The 22,898-nt window shown below is 40.5% G+C and overlaps 2 protein-coding genes across 6 annotated transcripts; both read left to right on the top strand.

Annotated features, from left to right (window-relative positions):
* The first annotated feature begins 299 nt into the window (after positions 1–299).
* On the top strand, positions 300–16,022 carry LOC111841925 (unk like zinc finger). Of its 2 annotated transcripts, none has more exons than XM_023808086.2 (17): positions 300–451; positions 753–884; positions 1,595–1,804; positions 2,830–3,006; positions 5,018–5,151; positions 5,283–5,418; positions 5,506–5,623; positions 6,660–6,744; positions 6,830–6,975; positions 7,370–7,555; positions 8,374–8,433; positions 8,868–9,048; positions 10,421–10,513; positions 10,630–10,848; positions 11,216–11,391; positions 11,491–11,748; positions 11,885–16,022. In XM_023808086.2, exons 2-17 carry the CDS (start codon positions 820–822, stop codon positions 12,038–12,040), a joined length of 2,400 nt encoding a protein of 799 aa, XP_023663854.2. In that variant the 5' UTR covers positions 300–451; positions 753–819; the 3' UTR covers positions 12,041–16,022. The 2 variants fall into 2 exon arrangements, with proteins under 2 accessions (XP_023663854.2, XP_023663852.2); XM_023808084.2 differs by having other exon boundaries at positions 301–451; positions 8,362–8,433.
* Positions 16,023–17,656: 1,634 nt separating this feature from the next.
* c5h8orf33 (chromosome 5 C8orf33 homolog) lies at positions 17,657–20,305 on the top strand. 4 transcript variants are annotated; one of them, XM_023808059.2, is made up of 8 exons: positions 17,657–17,815; positions 18,050–18,116; positions 18,340–18,427; positions 18,528–18,640; positions 18,758–19,212; positions 19,297–19,387; positions 19,515–19,661; positions 19,926–20,305. In XM_023808059.2, the coding sequence occupies exons 4-8, from the start codon at positions 18,556–18,558 to the stop codon at positions 20,117–20,119; spliced, it is 972 nt and encodes a 323-aa protein (XP_023663827.1). In that variant the 5' UTR covers positions 17,657–17,815; positions 18,050–18,116; positions 18,340–18,427; positions 18,528–18,555; the 3' UTR covers positions 20,120–20,305. The 4 variants fall into 4 exon arrangements, with proteins under 4 accessions (XP_023663827.1, XP_023663824.1, XP_023663828.1 ...); XM_023808056.2 differs by having other exon boundaries at positions 17,661–17,815; positions 18,503–18,640; XM_023808060.2 differs by having other exon boundaries at positions 17,661–17,815; positions 18,845–19,212.
* The last annotated feature ends 2,593 nt before the right edge of the window (positions 20,306–22,898 follow it).

A 22,898-nucleotide genomic window follows, 5' to 3' on the forward strand; every position in this document is an offset into this window, starting at 1 on the left:
CATCTCCATTACCATATACGTTAAAGGACATTCTATCCTAATTTACATTAATTTTGTCTGAGACAAAATAGTTATCGTTTCAGCTGGATCGTGCGCAAGACTTCAGCGAAGTAATCATCATCCCACAAAAAAATCATTCCCATGCGCATTCAAATTGGCGTTTTGGAAGGTAAACACTGAACACCGCCACACAGTGGTAAGTTGATTGCATTTCCTGTTTTACTCTGCCCCTGTGTCGCTCAAGATCATTTAATATGGACTAACTGCGCATTTTACGTAGGCTTACGCCATTGCTTTTACGTTACATGTTACATGTATCACCATAGGTTCTCGTTAATTTTCCGTGTTTTTAAAGACTTCTGTAAAAATTATTTATATTTCATATATGAATTTAAATTTTAACCAATGGAAGTCTAATGTTAAAAATACAGTTAAAACGCATCACATATGTGTAAGTACTCGGTACCGATTCATGAATGCGTTTTAATCCAGGTTCCATAAATATTATCGCGCTTTTTGTGCTCCGTGTTTTAAAAGTTGATGTTAAACTTATGGGGCATCTACTTTATATTTTGCTAAGTAGCCTACTTCATACGGTTATTCTAAAGGAACTTTCACTGTTTCCTAAACGCTTAGGCCATCCATTCTTCCAGGTTTGTTGGTTTTTCTTTCTTTTTTTTTTGCATTAACATGCAGCCCGTTTTGTTCTCCGTCCGTCCTCCCACCCGCCTGTTGTCCATATTGCTCTGCAGCGGTGTCCGACGTGCAGGAGTGGAAGCAGACTGCACGCGCATGCGCGTTTCATTGTTTTGACTGAAAATGCCGTCGGTTTCGAAAACTGCAGTGAGCGCCTCTCCTCAAACAGAGAAACCAACCCACTATACGTAAGTAAAGCGAGAAAGTAAAAGGAGAACATAAATATATATTACATATCCTCCGCAGTCCTATATACGCACGGCCTGTAACTGCTAAATGTAATTTAGAATAGGTGCTTTTCCCATATGGACTAAGATAGCTGCTCATAATGTACATAAGGATAGTAGCAAGACAAGTAAAAGATTGATAAACAAATGCATTTAGTTGCGTGTTTTTGAAAAATCGGCTGCTTTTCATTGTCCCGTTGTTTAATGTGCTGCAGAATAGAAAAGGGTACAATTTGTTTGCGCCCAAGGCAGCGAAGTGCCACTTTCGTTTATTTTCCATGAAACGTCTCGGCCTGATTTGAAGTGTGTACGCAACTTTCGTGTGCACAGTAATACTACTCGGCTGTTAGAGACGCATCCATGTCGTGAAGTACGTGTGAAATTTAATGCATGTTTACTATTAAATAAGAACTCGCTATGTTATCATTTCCATTAGTCTAGGGAAGTGGATGCGATCGTGCCACTTTACGTCGTCGGATTGTTCTGTATTTGCGCGCTTATCTTTTCAGGCACACTCAGAAATATGTTACTAGGTAGCTAGCTTTTGTCCGGATTCAGCTGCGCTCTGACGGCTGCATTGTGTCAAATATGCATTATCTGCACTGACATAGATAACAAGGATAGTGTTATTTCAAGACTGAGTTCTAATAATCGCTTTCAATACTTTGCAGCTATTTAAAGGAGTTTAGGACCGAGCAGTGTCCACTCTTCTTGCAACACAAGTGCACCCAGCATCGACCCTTCACATGTTTTCACTGGCATTTCCTAAACCAGCGTAGAAGACGCCCCATTAGGAGAAGAGATGGCACATTTAACTACAGTCCCGATGTTTATTGTACAAAATATGACGAAACTACGGGCTTGTGCCCAGATGGAGACGAGTAAGTATTACGTCCTAATGCATGCTAATTGGTTAAAGTACAATTGTATTTCCCTGAGTATTTTAAACGTAATAGTTTTGAAAGTAGATGAAGATAAACGATGTTTTTATGTGTTAAATTGTTACATAGTTTACTCTTTTTGCATAAATTTGATACATTTCCAAATAGCTCCCATGCTAACACGAGTAGTTAAAATGTCTGTGTTATCTGTCTTTACGATATATTTTTTAACGATACAATTAATTCCCTGCGCTGTGTAAACACAGTGGCTTTACGCTGCTTTGTAATACGGAAGTTTAGGGTGTCGCTTGTCAGTTTCATTTTATTTATTTGTTTTCTGTGAAAGCGTGGTAACGAAGCTTTTTTTTTTCGTTTTACTTTTCAAGATTACTTATAGGTAAAATGCTATGTAATTATTCAAAAGCAGAGCTTGTTGGTTTGAGAGTTGGTTAAAACCTATGTATAGCGGGAAAGTAATGTCAGCGCATTACTGAAGCGCAGATACACACCCCCTCTTCGCCCCAAGCAGGGCTGTAATTCTCATTGTTTGGTTTGCTGATTTTAAAAGCCTTGATTGTTATTTCTGTTCTTTTTATTGTGTGTTTTTTGATGAAAAGGAGAGTATGCCGCTATAAAATTTTGCATAAAAAAGACTCGTTTGTGTTTAGAAAGTTAAACGATCTTCGTAAAAACTAGTTTTGAAAATGTGTTGCTATCGAAAAAAACCATAAAATAATTATTTTTAATAATGTATAGGGTATCACTTTGATAATAAGATTGGGAAACTTGCATCACAAGACAGGAAAAAAGTTAAAATAGTTTTGTAGTTTGACAGTGTTAGAAGTAAAATCATTCAGTTTTTGCTGTTGAGTACACAGATTTTCATATTTGAAATTCTATAAACTTTGAATTGGTGATTAGATTGTAGCCTTAAGGACATATCTGTATAAATGTGTGAATATGTAATTAAATACAAACCCCCATATTTCATTATATCCGCTTTATTTGTTTCCGTTTGTGTCTAGGTGCCCTTACCTGCACCGAACCACTGGTGACACAGAGAGAAAATACCACTTGCGCTATTACAAGACTGGCTCCTGTATTCACGAGACGGATGCACGAGGCCACTGCGTGAAGAACGGGCAGCACTGTGCCTTCGCACATGGGCCGCATGACGTGCGCCCCCCCGTCTGTGACATCAGGTGTGCCTCCTCTCAGTGAATATGTAACTACAGATTCTGGTGGAATGTAACAACTGTGTAAGGGTTAATCTGACGATTCTTACCTTGTACTGGAGGGTAAGTCTACAGATTTATCAAGGCAGAATTCTGCTTTTTATAACGCCTAGAGCAGCAGACCCTGATTTGTGTTTACACCTCCTCAGTGATGTACAGTCAGTGCTCACCATTGTCATACAGGGTTTATGCTGGAATGTAAGTGACCCTTATGTAAAGTTATATTAAGTGCCTGCACTTTCCCCAAGTTGTTCATAGTTACTCTGCCTTTTATTTGTTTGGGGATTTATAAAATGCCCCAGCTAAGTCTGCATTGTACATAAACTAATTTGCAATGTTGTAGAGTCTCGCATCTGTAGAAGTAAAAGTAGCCAGTGAGCTCCAAATAAGACATAACGTAAGTCCTTCTATCATAATTTAATTCTAGATAGCCGAAAACCTGTTCAAAACCATGCCTTTCTAAGGTATCAGATAGTGTTCTGAAAAATGTAAATAGGTTAGTTCTTCCATGGTTCTCATTAAGTCTGCTAGAGACACAATATGTTTATGTCTTAATCTACATAATATGTCAGGAAGAAAATGACAGCTGTGTGTTATCATGCCCGCCTAGGGGCCAGTGCATATTTTATCAGTGAGTCATAAACCAACTGTAATTACCTTATATGTTTGCAAAATAATGTACTGTAACATTACCTGGCACATTATGCAATGCATTGAAAATGTTCGTATTGATTCCAATGGAGCAGCTATTGACCTGTTGCCTATGTCCTTAGGATTTCACCCTGGGTGAAAATATGCAGTGTATACTATAGGCATGAATGATACCCTTGGGTTATGCGTGAGTAGGTGTTACAATGCTTAAAAAAAAAAAGCATTTTATTGTAAGCAAATGTTTAGCGATGATAAATGTTAAATGATGATTGAAATTCACAGCCCTCATAATTCCAGAACCATCCGTATTTGTATTTGCAGAACAGTATTAAGCAGTGGGGACAGCAGGAGGTGTTGTTCTGCTTCTGGTGGTCCATTTTTCTACTTCACTTTCTTGCCTGAGGTGACATGAAAATGCTGCAGGGGGCTAACGCACAGTGCAAACACAAATGTTAACCGTGTATCATCCCATTGTAATAGTAGGCTTGTACGTAGATGTGGCTAGGAATCAGCTGCGTTGTTATTCTCGGAATATTTGCCATTCCGCCAGGCACCCACACACTGGCCCTCGAGGAATTAGTGCGATGCTTTTCTTTGTTATGAAAGAATCAATCTGTAATTTCCATAGGTATCAGCATCTTTCTTGGGTATTGTTCTAAAATGATCTGCCATCTTTAACTTATGCCTGAGAGGAATATGGCGAATATGGGTTTTCAAATAAAGAAAAATTATGCGGTGAAATGTAATTTACTGGAGGCCATTTGTGTAAGGGAGATTAGTCTCAAAGTGCTTCACTGTGATTGATGTAATAATAAACAATAATGCAAAATAAGGTGATTGAGCAAACCATCTGTAGAATCAGAACTGAAGGACATACATGTAACGGTTGCAGTTTTGTATAATTATACATTGCAAATAAGTAGTCTCTGTTTGAGGATTTACATATTTGAATATAGATAATAAGGAATTCAGAAATACTGGGGACAATTGATAATAGTAACAGCTAATCTTGATTAGTGATGCACCAACTCTAATTACTTATTACTTATAATGGGAACTATTTTCAAATTATGGTAATATTGACTTAGGACAGCTGACATTTAACGTTCGATTGTGCATGTGTTCTGTTTCGGAAAATGAAAGCAAACGATTTGCTTGGTGTCCTGAAAATCCAGGTTTCAGTTTAAGACATAGTTACGTATCACTGCTCACTCCTGGTTGGGGTCTTTTTCTGCCATTTTCTCTCACACAATCTTACTGTCAGTATTAGACCAGTTTAAAGTGACGTGTATGAATTATCTGAAAAGTAAATGTTTTGTTTTTGTAGAGAGATACAAGCACAGGAGGCCCTCCAGAATGGACAGCTGGGCACAGGTGAGGGAATCCCTGATCTTCAGCCTGGAGTACTCGCTAGTCAGGCTATGATTGAGAAGATCCTCACTGAGGACCCCCGTTGGCAAGGTAAGGAACAGCAGGGTGGACAAGCATAAGGTGCTATTACTGTATTTTTTGACATTTCAAAGGGTGTGAAAGATGGTTTTGTCAGTGGCAACGTACACAAGGGTTCATTGTTTTGCTGTACCCTGGCTCAGATTCGACCTTCGTCTTGGCAAACTACAAAACGGAGCAGTGCACCAAACCACCACGACTGTGTAGGCAGGGCTATGCATGCCCACATTACCACAACAGCCGAGATCGAAGAAGAAACCCGCGGAAATTCAAGTACAGGTACGTGGCGGAGCATGGCCCAACTATGATGTCACAATCGGCGCTCGCCATGATGATGTCTAACCTCCTGCTCGATTGTGGTGGCAGGTCAACCCCGTGCCCGAACGTGAAGCATGGGGATGAGTGGGGAGAGCCCACGAAGTGTGACAGTGGGGACAATTGCCAGTACTGTCATTCACGCACTGAGCAGCAGTTCCATCCGGAGGTGGGTGGGGCAGCGTTGGAGTCAGAGCTAGCGGGGCATTGTTTATGGATTTGCTCTGTTTTTTTCTGTACTTTTAGATAGTTGATATATGGTAGGATTGCAGGCAGCACTAGGCATAAGTCAGACGGTCACACACACTGACTCTTGGCAGTTTTAAGGCACTAATATGCCTAATTTTGTGAGGAAATCGTATCTTCCTGAGGGGTCCCACACAGCACAGAAAATATTTTATTTAGCAAACGCTTTTATCCAAAGCTACATACAATTGAGAGAGCAGGGTTAGGCAGTCCATGGAACAATTGGAGGTTAAAGGGTTAAGGGCCTTGATCGAGGGCCGAACAGGGACAATACTGGGATTTGAACTGGTGACCTTCCGATCACAGGCATTCCTAATCCTCAGAGCCAAACATCACCCCCAGAACATGCAAGTAGGGTTTGAGTATAGTAGTTTCATGCCTCTTTTGGAAACTATGAAATGGCAAATATTAAAAAAAATGCACTTTATAACGCGTTTGCCAGAGAATGAACTGCAGTGACAGACATAGCAAAGCAGTAGCATTCATCATTAGCCTGTCGTGAATTTTTACTGTAAGAAACTGTTATTAATTTTTGGAGAAATATTAATGAAAGGTTTTGTGCCTGTACAGACGGTCCTCTACTTACGAATGAGATACGTTCCGAACGGTCGTTCAGAACTTGAAATGTTCGTAACTCGTTATTCGACATAATTTTATACGCAAGTACAAAGAGCTAGGATGCTGGGAGTACGCACGCTACGCTGCTGCGCGGCGGGAGTAGCGGCCAGAAGTCGTACCAGGTAGAATTGGCACATAGAAAAAAAAATTTGATGTTGCAGACAGGAAACGGGAGCCCAATGAACACAATTTGGACTTACAGTCCTCTTCGTTCATATGTCTGAAAGTTCGTAAGTAGAGGAGCGTCAGTATTTGTGGTTTGTAATGGGTCTCTTGTTTTAGTTTTGGTATTGCAGTTTGCTTGTGTTTCAACCTCTGTTTTCTATCCCCTTTATACACAGATCTATAAATCCACAAAATGCAATGACATGCGACAGACCGCTTACTGCCCCAGGGGACCCTTCTGCGCCTTTGCACATGTGGAGCGTATGTTCTGCAAGCTTCTGCCTTTCCATTCTATTTCTCTGTTGAACAATGGCCCCTGGAACATTCTCTGCCTTCCTTTATCTAGGAATCCCCTCCACAGAAGAGACACTGAATTCACTGCTCTGTTCGATAAGCGCCGGCTCCCAGTTGAAGTCCTGTTCCCAGTTTTCTGAAGCTGTGGTCAGCGACTGGGGAGGCACCACCGCAACTGGCCTGGGGGGACACGATGTCGTAAGTGACACCTCCGGGCTGTTCTGAATGTCCTCCGGTGTGTATGCGGATATCAAAAGGAGAAACTGAGGGCCTCCTCACCATAATTCGGCTATTGTGAAGTTAATGAAGTCATTGCATGTATTCTTCCCGGAAGCTCAGTGCGGTGCCTCTTTGGAAGATGGCATTCATTGGTCGGTGGTGTAGTTCTTCCTTGAATCTGAGGTGTTGATTGGCAGCCTGAAGTAATAGTAGGAGGTTACTGCTCTGCTCCCAGTTATGCACAGCTCACTGTATGGGATTCGTCCTGCTCCCAGGCTGTCAGCCGTGTTTATCTGTGACCCATTAAAAATAAGAGGCTCATCATTGGCCGGATAATAGAGCCTCATTCAGGTATTCTGCCCCCCCCCCCCAGGTCTCCTGCTCTGATAGCCCTGTAGCTTCAAGCTGTGGAAGCGACAGCCCCCCATCTGCGGTCGGGCCAATCGGCCGGCCCTGGTGCCCTGCTAACGGGGGCTCGAATCGCAGGCCCAGCCTGTCTACCCTCTCGTCCCCGACATCCGACTACCGCAAAGCACCCGGTTTCGAGCGTGAAGATCAGGTACCGGGGAATGTGCCCTTAGCCTGACCGAAGGTCATTCGCAGACTAGAGATTTTTTTTTTAATTCCAAGCGTTATTTTCCTTTCTTTTCTTTACTATAAATTCACATCTATTTTTTTTTTGTTTTGTTTCAGTTCTCTTATTTTAAATGTTGTTTGGATGTTTCTATGCTGACCGTTTAATGAGGCCCTGACACGTCTAAGATGCATGCTGTTCAGCTTTATTGTTTATTTTGTGTGGTGTGGAACCACAGATGCCTTTTCTCAGTGAGCTGGAGTGAGATCTGGAATTTCCCTGAACACTCTGTGCATGGTGCGGTGTGTTTTTGCTTTACTTGTTAGTTTTTTGTGGTGTGTGTGCATAAATGGAACAAAGATATGTAAACACTTTAAAATAAGGAACCATAACCACACCTTTTGTGTTGCTGAGATCCCATTTGTTCCTTAAATTTACATTTGCCTCTTAATGTCCAAATGTTTTCAGAAATTTCTTGCATCTGGCATGTGTGAATGAGCATAAATGCTTAGAAATCATTTGGCCCCCTGTGGAGGTATATGAGGCTGCATTGTAGCTGCACTGTTCAGTGTAGACTTTAGAACCCTTTCAGTTCTAGGCACAGATGCACATGTCGCGCTGAAATGACCATTCTGTGTAATGTGGACACATCTGCTTCTAACTGCTGTTGAAAACTGGGTCTGGATGGTCTCTAAATCAATTTTAGAAGTGTCCCAGTAACAGGAGGTACAAAACTGATATTCGTTTGATAAATTGTCTTCTTCTTGTACAACATTTTAATTATATTTCAGTCTGTGTTTCAGGGAAAAATCCTCAAGGGTTCCACCATAGACTGCAATCACAAGCTGAACCCAGACAAGCAGGTGAGGATAGACTTGCCACCCTGCGTTTGGCCTGGTTGGCGGCGAGTGCCTGCGTTAGCCTTTTAACGGGACTACACTAAAGACGCCATTAATCTCTGAGTCCCATTTTAGCGGCAGTCGGCAACACTGAACCTCTTACGGATTCCCTCTGTTGCAGAAATCTGAAGCACTCACTGTTGAATAAAACAGCTTTTGTTGTCACAGTCAAAAGTGAAAGATGATACATTATTTTGTTCCTTGTTTTATTGGCTGAGTATCAGTTGTGATTTTAGCTAATAATCTATTATTTACAGTGTTCATATATACTGCTGTGTCCCTGATGAGCTCCCTTGTGTTCCTGTAGCATTGTGTTTCTGAATCAGGATCTGTCTGTCGAAGCAGCTTCAGCTTTTACGAGCACATAATGAGCGGCTAAAGCGATCTCTCGCCCGCAGAACCTCGTCAACCTGTTCAACCCACTGGCAAGCGGCATCACGTCCGGCATCACGTCCAGCATCACGTCCAGTCTGGCCTCCAGCATCGGCTCCGACGGCTGCTCGCCCACCGCCTTGTCCACCATGAACGCCAAAGCGCTGCCGTTCTACCCAGCCAGCAACACCGTAGAGTCAGTTGTGGGTACGTCAGAGTCTAACCAGGTTAAGTAGTCACAGAGTATTTAGCCATCAACAAACAGCTGCAAGGAATGTTCATTAATTAAATGAAGGAAGCAGTAGAACTTACAAACTAGTTTCAAGTTATTTATTGTCACTTGTTCGGATGAACAGTGAAATAATTGTGTCATGGTTGCAGGGGAAGGGAACAGGTGCACGGTGGAGGCAGGACAGCCATGCAATTAGAGACAATAGTCCAGGGTTCTTCAAATTTTGCCCTCGATTACAAATCCAGGCGCGTCTTCATTTCTCCCAGGTAGCTAGTTTAATAATTACTGATTCTGACACAGAGGCTTCATACCTGGCTCATGGGTAAAGGAAGGCTGGAAAATCAGCAGCGCTTGGCCGTTGGCAGACCATGATTTGAATAGCCCTGCAATATAAGAATTAGTGAACAATGAATAAGCAGTAAATAGGTGATACGACTATTGACACTATTTCCGTACATTAAAGTAATGATACAATGTATTTGAAAGTAGCCCACGGTTCACCAAGGTCTCTGAGGTCACTTCCGGATACACAGATGTCCTTCCTGTCTGGTTGTCTGTTACCGCGGTGCCGGGGGACCCCCGGGGTCTCCTGGGCTGTGTCACGGCTGACTGGGGTCTGATCAAGCTGCTCCTCCAAAATGGGTGTCTAGCCGTCCTGGTAGCGCACTGTAAATAGTCTGCTTGTTATTCCAGGCCGGCTCCCCACCATTAGAGCTGCCCATGCCCCCCTGTGGATTAATCACACTAAGCTCTAAGCTGACTAATTGTGGTCTCGCCAGTGTTTTCAGTTTTGAATGCAAATGCATGCTAATATTTAATTTTTTTCCATTTCATTTAAAATTAATCAGTCTTTGTTACTTCAGTTGATTTATGATTCAGATTATTATGAGCCCCTGAAGAAATGGGCAATTTTAAGGGGTTTGCGTGTTCTAAAATTAATCTCAGAATAAATTTTTTTTAAATGAACAAATATAGGGGGTATGTATTTATCATGGAGGCATGAACTCACCTGTATCACATGTTTCATGAGTTTTTCAGTATTGTGAATGAATTACACAGATTCAAAAGAGAAACCTCATGCTTGATGTGGTAAGACTGCAGGATACTTGAAATGAAATAACAGCATCCAGAAAAAAAAATTAACACCATCAGTTTGCCAATCAAATAATAATCAAGTCTGAACTTGGATGGCTTGTGTTCTTATTAATAAATGACCCACAGTGAGTATGGCATGATAGATGTTTCAGTCTGGCGATTTGTTTATTTAAAAAGAAACAATAGAATTGATAGTGAAAGCCCATGGATGCCATTTGAACGTCTTTGTGAAGTTACAGTTTTGTCCTCTAGGCTCCGCTCTTGACCTGAATTTCAACGACATTGACGTCGTCTTGCTGGATAAGGAACTGGAGCAACATGAAAATGGCGACCTTAGTTTAACAAGTGAGTGTATTGGTTGTTTTTGTTTGTCTTTCATATGAAATTCTCGTGTCCTCAGTCAGAGATGTTTATGTTATTTGTGAGGCCTGCTAGCATGCCCCCCCCCAACTCCCCCCCAGGTGAGCAGCTCCTGTGCGGCTCGGCCCCTGTCAGCATTCCCGGCTCGCTGAACCGCCCTCCCTCCCTGCGCTGCTCCTCGCTGCCGGCTTCCCCTCTCGATTCCCTGTCCCAGTCACTGCGCTCTGGCATGAAGGCCCCCCAGGGCCAGCCCCAGACCCCCCGTGCTGGCGCAGAGCACACACTCATGGGGACCTCCGTCAGCTCGCCCAGCAAGCTCGGTAAGTGCATGTGACCAGAATGTCGCCGGTTCTAATCTCGTACTCAGCAGAATAATAATAATAATAATAATAATAATAATATCACCACTGAGCCCTTAACACCTGAAAAACTACCCTGGGGAGCTGGATAAACGGATGATCCGGAGCTTTATTCTCACCTGTATATGTGTGTAGGAGAGCAAGATGGGTGCTATGAAAACAAAACGTTTCCAATGTAGCTGGGCTCATACAAATGGCAAATAAAGCATCATCATTAAGATCATTTGATCAGGTAGCCTCAATGAAGCCACTCAGAAGAACTTGTAAATAATAGCATGCTGTGATTGGCAGGTGACGGACATGTGCTGTGTGTGCTTCCTCTCCATAGGGTTAAATGGGGCTGCAGGAGGTGGCATGTGGGACTTTGTGAGTGGAATCTACCCTCCCAGCTCGTCTCCAGTGGCCAGCAGTGCCGGTGTGGACCTGTGCCGCCTGCGGAGGGAGCTGGAGGAGGCCAGAGGGAAGATCACGCAGTGGGAGATGGCGTGGCAGCAGGCTAAGCAGGTCAGGGGCCCCGCTTTTATGTGCGCGCTGGCAGTGCGATCACGACCGGGATACTCGGGCACACGACCTGGCACTGCCTGACGGCCACGCCCGTTTCAGGCTTGCAAAGCTTGCCAGAAGGACGCCCAGGAGGCCAAAGAGCGGGCGAAGGTCGCCGAGGGGGAGCGGCAGCGGGCGGCGCAGAAACGCGAGGGCGCCGAGCGCAAGCTGAGGGAGCTGCAGGGGAGCTTCGATATGGTGTGCCGCTCGCCGAACACGCTGCTGCTCCGCAGCTACGGCGAGTTGGACCAGCTCGCCCTCCCTAAACTTCTCTCCATCCAAAACCAGCTCTGCACAGACCTTGACGTTATTGACACGGTAAGCAGAGCCAGACGGGGAAACCTGCTAAGATATCAAGTGCAGTATTTGCAGCTAAAGCTTAGCTAAGATTCTGGATTTATCTACTTTGTGATGATGTACTAATTGCATCATAATTTTCCCTCCCAATACACAGGTAATATATCAGCTTCAGTCAAAGAAATGCATGGTTTGCCAAAAACGTGACCGTTCTATAATTCTTCAGCCCTGCCAGCATTATGTACTCTGTGAGAGCTGCGCACCAAGCAAAACGGAATGTCCTTATTGCGAGACTAAGATACTGAGCTGGTGATGCTGATCTATCCAAGGTACTTTTTGTAGATCTATACCTTCGAAAGATTACGTATTAATCAGTGATGCTAACAGTCTGGATTTAGATTTTCTGTGTTATTTAGAATTTCATGTAGTACATATAAAGGTAACAGTGTTTGACTGATACATTGACATTTTTTTCAGATGGGAGATGTTTAACATGAAAAACCCAGTGCATTTTTCAAATGGCTCTCAGTTCAATGTCAGATGATGCCCTTAATTCCAAGTAACTACTTTAAAAGTATCAGCCTTGCACTGTTATTGTTACCAAATATGTGAAGATTATATGTTTAATATAAAAGCACTTTGTTAAAAGTTTTTTAGATTTACAGAATTGCCTTAGGCTGCTTTTAGGTTATATGTTTTTCACAACTTGCTATAGTTGAACTCTTGTTTGTAGTTTTTAATAGAAGATATTTCAGAATCAATATGTATTAAATTCAAGAATGTATTAAGTGTTACAGTACTATAACTAGTGTAGAATTTCTGATTTAAAAATGGAAACATAACCAGCAGTTATAACACAATAGAGCCACTAGCTAGCATGTAATGGATCGGTTATTATTTTTCTGATGTTTTTGTACACTAAGCTGTTAGGCTCATTTCTTCTCTTTAATCGATTTAACTGGCTGCTGTAGATATTTTTGTTGTAGCCAAGCAACATGGTTGTTTAGGCTACAACAGCACTATAGGAGTGCCTTGTCTCTACCGGCAGAGAAAAGCTTCAAAACGGAACAATTCATTGATTTTCTTAATAATAAGCTCCTACTTAATCATTTTAAAATCTCCTAATAAGAACTGATACCAGGCACAAATTGGCTCAATTTTATAAAATATATTAAACAGATATGCATATATAGGAATGGGTGGTGCCCTCTAGCATTGCTTTGTGTCCAGCACACACTGCTAACAATGGTCTGGAATTCCTGAATGCTTTATGATTGGTTTAAAATCACTCAAACTGTGCCATTTGCAAGATTAACCATTAGTCACAAAAAAACTACCACTGTCATATTTGTATTGCAGAAACAAGTATTTCCTTTTTAAAAGTGTACATGTGAGACATGGTTTTACAGGTGTGTATGGATTTTCCCAAACGTCGCTGGCCTGTGCAGCTTAAACTGATTGAAATGACCTCCAACTGTGTTGAGACTAAGTCATTATGTCCCTGTCTGTGCCCGTTGTGTTTTAACACTCACTTTCTTAATTACTTATGAGAGTAAAACGGTGACAGCCATGTAGTTGTTAAGGAGCTTCGTACCCCCTTGTGCAATTTGAAAAGTTCATTGAGGGCATGAATGAAGCATATTTAGTCTAAGGAAGTGAAAAGAAAGTACTGGAACTTGTTTAGTTCAATCTTAGGTTGCACGGTTTTCTGTAAAGTGCACTACCACGTGTAGTCCTTGTGTTTAATTAGCAAAGTAATTCACCACATCTTATGTTCTCTTGGGAGCTTAATTAATTTTTGCTACATAGAATAATTAGAATTTTAGACGGTTTTCTTCTGTAGTATTTTCCCCCATAAATGCTGAAATTCAAGTGTTTCCAAAATCATTCACATATAGGGTACAATGTAACCAAATTATGTGTTAAACTTAATAACAGAGTATGATTAAGATGATTTAATAATGATAGTGCTGTAATTTCAGTTGAAATAATGGAGGAATGTAAAAATTACCGTACAGTTTTAACTTTAATCAGCAGAGGGTGTGATACACTCTGCATTTGCATATAAGAATAATGGTTTTTGCCATCTTCTGTGCTCTGCCAAAGACATTAACTATTTAACAATATTTTTTGATATATTACATTTAAAAATACTTTATTTCTGACATTCAGATCTAATGACCAAATAAAAAATCCTAGACAAATTGGAATGTCATCCTTTTTTTTTTTCTTCTTTTTTTTTTTTTCTTCGATATGAATGTTGAACGTTGCTCTACAATTTGAACCGTTCATAGTGAAATGCTGCAGAAGGTGAATGACACTTGTATTTAGTGTTTAAAATGTATAAATGTCTTTCTCTTTTCTGGTGGACTGCATTCTCATTGTAGTAATGATTGTACACTACAATTTGTCATGCTCATGTATGTTCAGACTCTCTTGTGCTTCCTCCTCCCACCTAATCATCAGCATTTTACAGATACCATGTTCAGCTTGTGTGTTGATACAGTGTCCTTCACATTGGTTGATACAGGCAGGTGTGATAATTTAATTATTCACTCTCTTGATGGCAGCTCCCATTGGTCAGGCCTTATTCCAGCTACCCACCTGATTGGCTTGTCTCTCTACTGTACCTGTTAAATGGATGCTACTATTCTAGCAATGGTACAGCAAGATATCCAATAGTTGTGTGCACCTTATCTGTATCTCATACTGGTCCGTGGCTGATAAAGCATTAGGGTCCACCTATAGCGTGTAGAACCTGCTCTTCAGCCTAACTCCCTTTTAATGGTCAGACTTTGTTTATTGTGCCCTTTTAAATGTATTTGAGGTCAACTGGCACAGAAATAGGTCAGGCTATAATAATAATAACAGAGAAATACTTTCTGTTTACCTGAATTTCTAAAAGATGATTTAACAGTTTTGAGTATTGCTGTTGCATTTGATATCATTTTAATGTACAATATGATATAAAATGTAATATTAAAATAAGATGCAATAAAAATGAATCTAAACCTTATAGCTGCCATAAAGGCAGTTGTATAGCAATGAAGCAGGCGTTGGCATTTTTTTTTCTGATGTTTTTTCCTATAACACCCAGGTAGTTTTTAAATTTCACTTAATTTAATTTAAGTGTCTGACTATAGGTTAACAGTTTATATTCTTTTCAAGGCTAACTCATTGTCCTTGTTGTATTGTGTTTTTTTTTATTAACTGAACTGGAACTTCTACTGTCCCATAGTTCTGTAAAATGGTTGTGAAACTCAGCTTTTGAGCCAAACATATGTGTACCACTATCACCTGTCTGTATCAGCCATAATTTTAGTGTGCATAATTTTTCTCTTCTCGTTTTTGTACATTTTGTCATGTTTATGAAAGATACATTGACGGGGATTAGTCTGGGGAAAAGGGCAGCTGCAGCTTAAATAAAGCACTGATTAGCTAGTTTTGATGATAGTAATGATGGCAAAGATGATGATGATGATGATGATATTTTGGTGTGAACAATGTTTTTGCATCAAAGTGAAATGTGTTGTTTTTTTTGTAATTATATTGTAATTGTTGGCTCTGATGTTTATGCAAGCGTATTATTCATTTACTGTGGAAACCTTGATATTAAATGCGCTAACCTAAATTTCATTCTTATGACAGGAAAATGTTGGAGAATAAGACATGTGATATGGCTTAAAATGATGTTATCAGATTACGGGTTTCAAATCAAGTGTGAATGTTTAAGATTTCCTTTTTTATGCATTTGGCAGTTTTTAAAGAATGCATATTTGTTAATCTAAAGCTAGAGAGGACAATATGGAAGTAAAGTAATTTCTCAGGGTTTAACAGTAGAATAAAGAAGAAATTTTGTTCTTACACAAAAGGTTCAGTTTATTACAATTTTTGCTAAGAATATTATTAGGTTAGATATTTTATAATAGCGCAAGCATCCCAACAGCAAACTTATCACTTATGTTTTTTGGTATGTATTGCGTTAAAAAATATCACAGCCATGTTGTAGTGTTTTAAGTGTCTGAAGATGTTAAATTCTTAGAAATATTACTGTTAGTACATTTTATATTTTACATCTAATTACATATGGGAATTTATGGAAACCTTTGCATTGCTGTGTGTCTAATATTTAAACACAAATGGCATTCTTCAGATATGGTATTTATGATGCATAATCAGTACTTTTACTGTGTTTTAAATTAACATGTTACAATTTACATATTATAGCACTTATGAAATGGTTTACAGAATTAATGGAATTATTTTTTACTATGGAATTAAAAAATTGATCTCTGTCTGTGTTTTGGAAGTTACTTACTTTCTAGGCTGTATTTTGGTGCAGAGGGCAGGAATGTTGACGACAGAAATGTCTTTCTAAAATAAATAAAAATAAAATTAATGAAATTTTACCAGGTGACTCAAAAGTCTGGAACCACCCAGGTATTTTACATTTGGACTAATGTAACACAACATTTGTTCTAGTGAGGTGAACTGAAAATATTCCACATCCTCTTTACACAAGGCCATAATACTACGGGAAATTACATATATAAGATCATGCATAGGTGCTGATCCAGTACAGAGTTGCAGTGAACATGGGGCTTATCCCAGGAGGCACAATGCAGTGCCCACCCTGGACAGGATGTCAGTCCATCTCATGATGCACACACCCAGAATTACACGCTCAAGGCAGTTTAATTAATTCATATATCAGCATGCTTTGGATTATGGGAGGAAACCAATGCAAAATTGATGCATGACAGCTGGCATTAGAAATTCAACCATAGCCATACACTTTCAGGAAGAAGTACCCATCTGTACCTTTGAGTGTACTATTGTCACTGGGGCTGTACTCTCAAAGGTCTGCCAATTGTACCCTAGCTGTAGGAAAATGTATATTTTAAGGTACAGAAATGGACTTGGGAACATTTTTATACCAGTCTGTGCACATTAAAGTTGTTTCTTCCTTGCATAAGAAAACTATCAGGCCACTATTTTTGTGTCAGTATAGAGCAGGGGTGTCAAACTCCAGTCCTGGGGGGCCGGAGCCCTGTGTAGCTTAGTTCTTTCCCTGTTTCACCATAAATGATTTAGCTTATGAACTGAGTGGTAATTAGCACAAGGAGTTGAATCAGGTGTGTTAAACGAGGGTAAACAAAAAAGTGTGCAGGGCTCCGCCGCCCCCAGGACTGGAGTGTGACACCCCTGGTACAGAAGGTGCTGCTTGTTGTTACAACACCTCTGACGTTACAACAAAAAACTGGGCTACCCACAGAGGTGTGGAACCAGCCATAATACTTTATTTTCACACCTATTAGTAACAGAACACAAGAATTACTGTGTTGAGGTGATCATTTGGTAATATGTGTGTGTGTGTTAGCTACGCTGCACTGTAAAACACAGTAAATCAACAGAATCAAAAGCTCCTCTATCCAGCCCCAAATAAATCTCAATCTGAAGCAGGCACAGGACTTAAATATACTCCACCATCTGATTGGGAACTGGTAAACCAAAAGGTAGAGCCTAGACCGCACCCACAGCATGCCTGCAGGGAAAGGTCAAGGAGAAAGATTAAAAAAAAAGAAAACCGGGAGAGGAAGAATTAGCGCCACCTAAAGACCAGTCCTAGGCAGAGCCATAATAATGTGTATAAAAATACATTACACAGCAAATATAACTTGTATACAAAATAAATTTAGTCCATTATCAAATTATCAATTTGTTATTTCTTAGAAGAAAAAGTAATTCGGTCCTGAACACTTTAGTGAATGTCAATAGTTATTGCAATATTTTCTGCCCAAACTGCCCAAAACGGCAACTATGTAAGTACTGTAAGGAGAACCAATGATAATCTAAAATGGGGTGGGGAGGGGTAAGATTTGTCTCGTCACAAGAAGCTAAAACCATGTACCGTGTTATAAAGCGGCGGAAGGAACCTTTCTCGAATGCATAGCGGAACCCTTTTTATATGCAGCTTTGTACGGCGTGGGGGATTAAAGGAGAGCGCACACAACGTAGTGTTACATTTCTGTCTCTCTGATTACCCTGGAACAACTTATTTAAGTGTACTTTTGGTGGGATTTTGGAGGTAATGTATTGCAAACTGTTTCTTAAAAGCTCGACGATTACTAACGAGTAAATTATGTATTTAATAACTAATTGTGTGCTTTTAGTAATCTGCTAATCCTCTTTGAAAACGTGAATGTTTACAGTTACGTGACGTATCAATTGTTTCTGTTGTGGCTTACCAACAACAAACTAATGAGCAACTACATACGTGCTGTGTTAAATGAATGTGCTTTTTTCCCCGTTGTGAACGCAGGTTGTCCACCAAGAAATGCTATCTCGGCTTGTTCTGGCCCGATGTAAATTATTTTAGGATGGAAGAGGTAAATGTCAAATTTAAGCTGAATATGCTTGTCAAGTAAATTTATTAAGTATATTTTGGAAACTTGGTTGTTGATATTTCACAGTTGAGTTTGACCAGATTTTGCACATTTTATGAGGTATTCCCATGTAAAAAATCTGCAAAATGTGTTCTTAAATTATTAGTAATAGTAGTAAACATGAATATATCCTACTTACTCCTACCTACGTTTTATTTTACTGAAGGCTCCCTGGGGAACTTTTCAGGATGAGCTTGACTGGTGTATCCAGCAACTTCAGACAAACTTGTTGATCCACAGCGATCCACAGGGAGGTAAGGCGCACATCACATTCTTTGACCATCTAGTGATGTTTCTGCTGCTACAAACGTTTCTTCATTTGCTGACAGCTGAAGAAAATAAACGCGTGCTTAGCGTGTTGCAGTCAAAGACGACACCTTCTATGAAGAAGAGGCAGATTATGCAGATGGTTTTTGGGGACTACAGGCAAAAAATGACAGATGAACACAAAGCACAGGAGGACACAGGTATGGAAAATGCCATTTTTTTGTGAAATTCAAAATATCAAACACCTTACTGTCTTAATGAATGCAGCCTGAATATGTGCTTTATGGAGTATTTACTAACCTACATGGACATTACAGTCAGGGAGACCATCCACGAGAGCAGCGGGGGAAGTAGCTTCAGTTGGGTGCCCTGCAACAGCTCCTTTATGTTCAACTTCTTCCCAGATGGAACCGCGAGGCAACTTGAGGAAACCTCAGTGACAACCCAGCTTCCACAGGAATCAGGAAGTCAGATAAACTCGGTTACTTTAACAGGGGAAGGAGCAGACTTCACTTTCAATTTCCAGATACCCTCAAAAAGTCCTGAGACTGAGGACGGGGTGAATCCGGTCAGCTCCACGGACGTTGCTGTAGCAGCAGATGGCAGAGATGCCAGCTCTGAGAATCTGCAGGACTTTAAACAAAATACCACGGCTGCCAAGAAAAAGAAGCCCCGGAAGAAGAAGAAAAAGCAAGAGGGATCTGAAGGCCAGAAGAAACCACCACCAGCTTCTCAGGATGCAGCGACCAGCAACTCGGGGCAAAGCGTGCTGGTAAGTGTCAGCACAGGTCCAATCTGTTTATTAAACGATACCAAAACACATCAGAGACACTGGTTGCATGTCTATGCATTACAGAGTTCAGAGCAGCAGCTGGTCAGGGAGCTTGAATGGTGCATTGAACAGCTGGAACTGGGCCTAAGGACTCAAAAGTCTACTCCTAAACAGAGTAAGAGTCATTCTATCAACGTACTGCATTAGAAATTTATAGGAAAGCCGTGTTTTTAAAATAAGCAATGTAACACCACACCACTTCTGTCCCAAGTAATCGTTCTTTTTGTGTATATCGATCACAGTGGAGGAGTCCTCTCGTGCACTGAAAACTTTGCATAGCAGCAAAGCTCCTCTGGTGAAGAAGAGGCAGGTGATGAGGTCAATGTTTGGCGACTACAGGAAAAAGATGGCGGATGAAAAAGCCAAGCAGCTTAAAATGATTCAAGCTGGTGAGAAGTTTTGAGGAGAAACGGCATGGTGGATTCATACAGAACAGTGTGAAATAGAGGCGGTTTGCCAGATGTTGCATGTATTATATCAGTGTTTCCCAACCCAGTCCTCGGGGGGCCCCCACCTGGTCCATGATTTTGCTAGCGGGAGCTGGGAGGGAGCAAGAACGTGAACCGTTAGGGGTCCCCGAGGACCAGATTGGGAAACATTGATTTATATGGTGGGATACTGATATACCCAAAATGGCCCCTGCTTTGTCCTAGACATGAAGTCCGCTCACGTGACGGCAGTGTTGACACCTGCCAAGAAGCCGGTTTTCCATAGAAAAGCAGAGTGCAGAAAACAAGTCAAAGAAGAGAAGCTCAGTATGCAGAGCCAGGACAGCAGCCCTGAGCCCAGCGGGAAGCCGTTTGTTTTCACCCCTGCAGAAGAGGAGTTCCACTTCAACTTCTTCTGATTCTGACCACAAATATCTGACAGGAATGTTTTTGCTTCTAGTTAATGTATAGAGTTTTTTTCATTGTTAAAAATATTTTTTTTAATTGTTTGGTTAATGGGTCAGAATCTAGGGTTAAAAAATCAGAAGCAGTGAAAAAGAAATTTGTACCTCACAAAGAAGTATAAACCAAGTGGTTTTTCTGCATCTGATCATGTGTGTCTTTTGTACTTGTAATTCAGACAAACAAAAACATCAAAGGCTAGGCTTGGGAGTTATTTCAGTAATATGGTATACGGTTTTGAAATCAAAATTCTCTATCCTCACAATTTCATTTACATTTCAAAATACTGGAATAAAGTTGCTTTTGAAAATACGGTCAAAATAACTTCATAATGCATTATAATGTCTGGACAATATGATGGTAAATTAGTATAGGTCCAAGTCTACTTCTGGCCTGAAACTTTGATGTACTACTAGAAACTTTGATGATCTGCTTAAATACCACAAAGTACAGAACAAAATCAAGTGATCAGCTTGGCTATATCACGAAAATAATAGCCTAAGATTCTGCTCTAGAGGGAATTAATATATACAAACATAATTGTATGGCCTTCAGAGAGATGAGATGGTACCTTATTGATTTGCGGAGAGAAATTAGAACAATTAGAATAGGGAGCTCCAACCTTTTTACAAAAAAAAACAAATCTGATGAGTTGCAGGTTGGGGAAAGCATAAAATTAATCCTTGCCCGTCCACTTTACAGCATATGCATATACAGTGGGGGGAATAATTATTTGATCCCCTGTTGAATTTGTAAGTTTGGCCACTTACAAAGAAATCAGTGGTTTGTAATTTTTTTGATAGGTTTATTTTAATGGAGAAAGACAAAATATCAATCAAAAATCCAGAAAAAAAACACATTACATAAAAGTTATAAATTGATTTGCATGTCGTTGAATGAGAAAAGTATTTGTTACCCAAGCAAAACCTGACCTTGTACTTGGTGGCAAACCCTTGTTGACAACCACAGCGGTAAAACATTTCCTGTATTTGGTCGTCAGGTTTGCACACATCTCGGGAGGGATTTTGGCTCACTCCTCTTTACAGAAACTCTCTAAATCCTTTAGGTTTCTTGGCTGCCGCTTGGCTACTCGAAGCTTCAGGTCCCTCCACAGATGTCCTATAGGACTGAGGTCTGGAGCCTCTCTAGGCTGCTCCATGACCTTAATATGCTGCTTCTTTGGCCTTTGTTGCTCACTGTATACACACCATCATAATGCATTTATGCTATTAACTTCACTATATTAAGCGGTATCGTGTTATAATAGTTTTAGGTGGCTTACATAATGCTAGATTTTGCATAATGCAGATTTTAAAATAGTTCAAATCTTTCCCTAAATTCCTTACTGTGTGCCAGCAGTTGACACATCTGAGCTAAGGCCAGCTGGATTTGCAGTGTTCCTCATGTAACTGGCTTCATACATTTTTGTGAGATGTGCGGCTCATTGGGTTAAGACTTGTGTCTGTGATTGGAAGGTTATCGGTTCGAATTCTGGGGCCAACAGACTGATGCTGCCATTGGGCCACTTAGGAAGGCCCTTTACCCTCATCTCTGGGAGTACTGCATGGTGGTTGGCCCTGTGCTGTGCCCCCCAAGCCTGTTCTCACCTCTCTGTGTGTTTCAAGGAGAGCCAGATAGGACAATTTATCCCCGGGGATCAATGAAGTATAACTATTCAGTTATTATAATGTAGTTGTGTGATAGTTAATTCGTTTGCACTGTAGCCTGACACCTGGTGGGCTTTGGGTTAAAGCTCTCCGCAAGATCTCTGTGTACATAGTTTACATGTGACCAGTGTTTTGGTAGGTTTCTTCCAGAAATCCAAAAACACACGTTTAGGGGATTCCCGTGTCTAAATTGCCAGTGCGCGTGTGCCCTAAAAGGACTGGAATCACCTGCAAGGTGCCCCATGCCTTACCATCTGTGGTTCCTGAGATAATCTCCAGGATCATTAATATAACATACGGAGCGAAAAATTATATCTTTTCTAACAGAAGTAATAAACAAAATACATTCATTGTGACTAATAAACTGATTTCATAATTTGATTTGATTGATTGATTGATATGCTTTGTCACATTGTCAGTTAATTTTGTTAAATGACTTATTGAAGAAGTTTGTGAATATACAGGGCACTAGTCACATGTACTAATACTAGATAACTATTTCTAGTTAGATATTTAACAAAATAGCGTAAAAGTATACTGTCTACATGCTTCACTTTTACATTTACACGCTTCGGGTGGCCTATAAGCCAGACACCAAAACAAAAGCAAGGAACTAATCAAGTCCTGTATGCTGCACGGCACAGGGTTAACCGACCATGAGGTTAATTGTGTTCAAGCGATACTTCTGCATGCGCATCCAACTGACCTTGGAGATTTATTTTTGATAATTGTCTTTTTTATTAGTATTCAGCATAAGACAAGCATTTCCAAGACATATCTCTCATGTCATATACATCATTCATGTTTGCCATCAGTCTCACCATAATACTTATCAAAAGTACAAGTACATAGACAAAAGAACAAAAAGGGAGAACAATTTACAGATAGGGAGTGATCTTTTCTATACAACATAACCATTCATTTATAAAGATAAAATCAGGCCTATGGGGCACTATATAGTTAACCCATTTTTCCCAGTATGAAACAAATTGTTTTAGTTTATGATTAACAAATGCTATCATCCTCTCCATTGAGTAAATGTCAAATGTAATTTCCAGTCATGTATTTA

Source organism: Paramormyrops kingsleyae, chromosome 5, assembly GCF_048594095.1.
Source record: "Paramormyrops kingsleyae isolate MSU_618 chromosome 5, PKINGS_0.4, whole genome shotgun sequence".
NCBI classification, from domain to species: domain Eukaryota; kingdom Metazoa; phylum Chordata; class Actinopteri; order Osteoglossiformes; family Mormyridae; genus Paramormyrops; species Paramormyrops kingsleyae.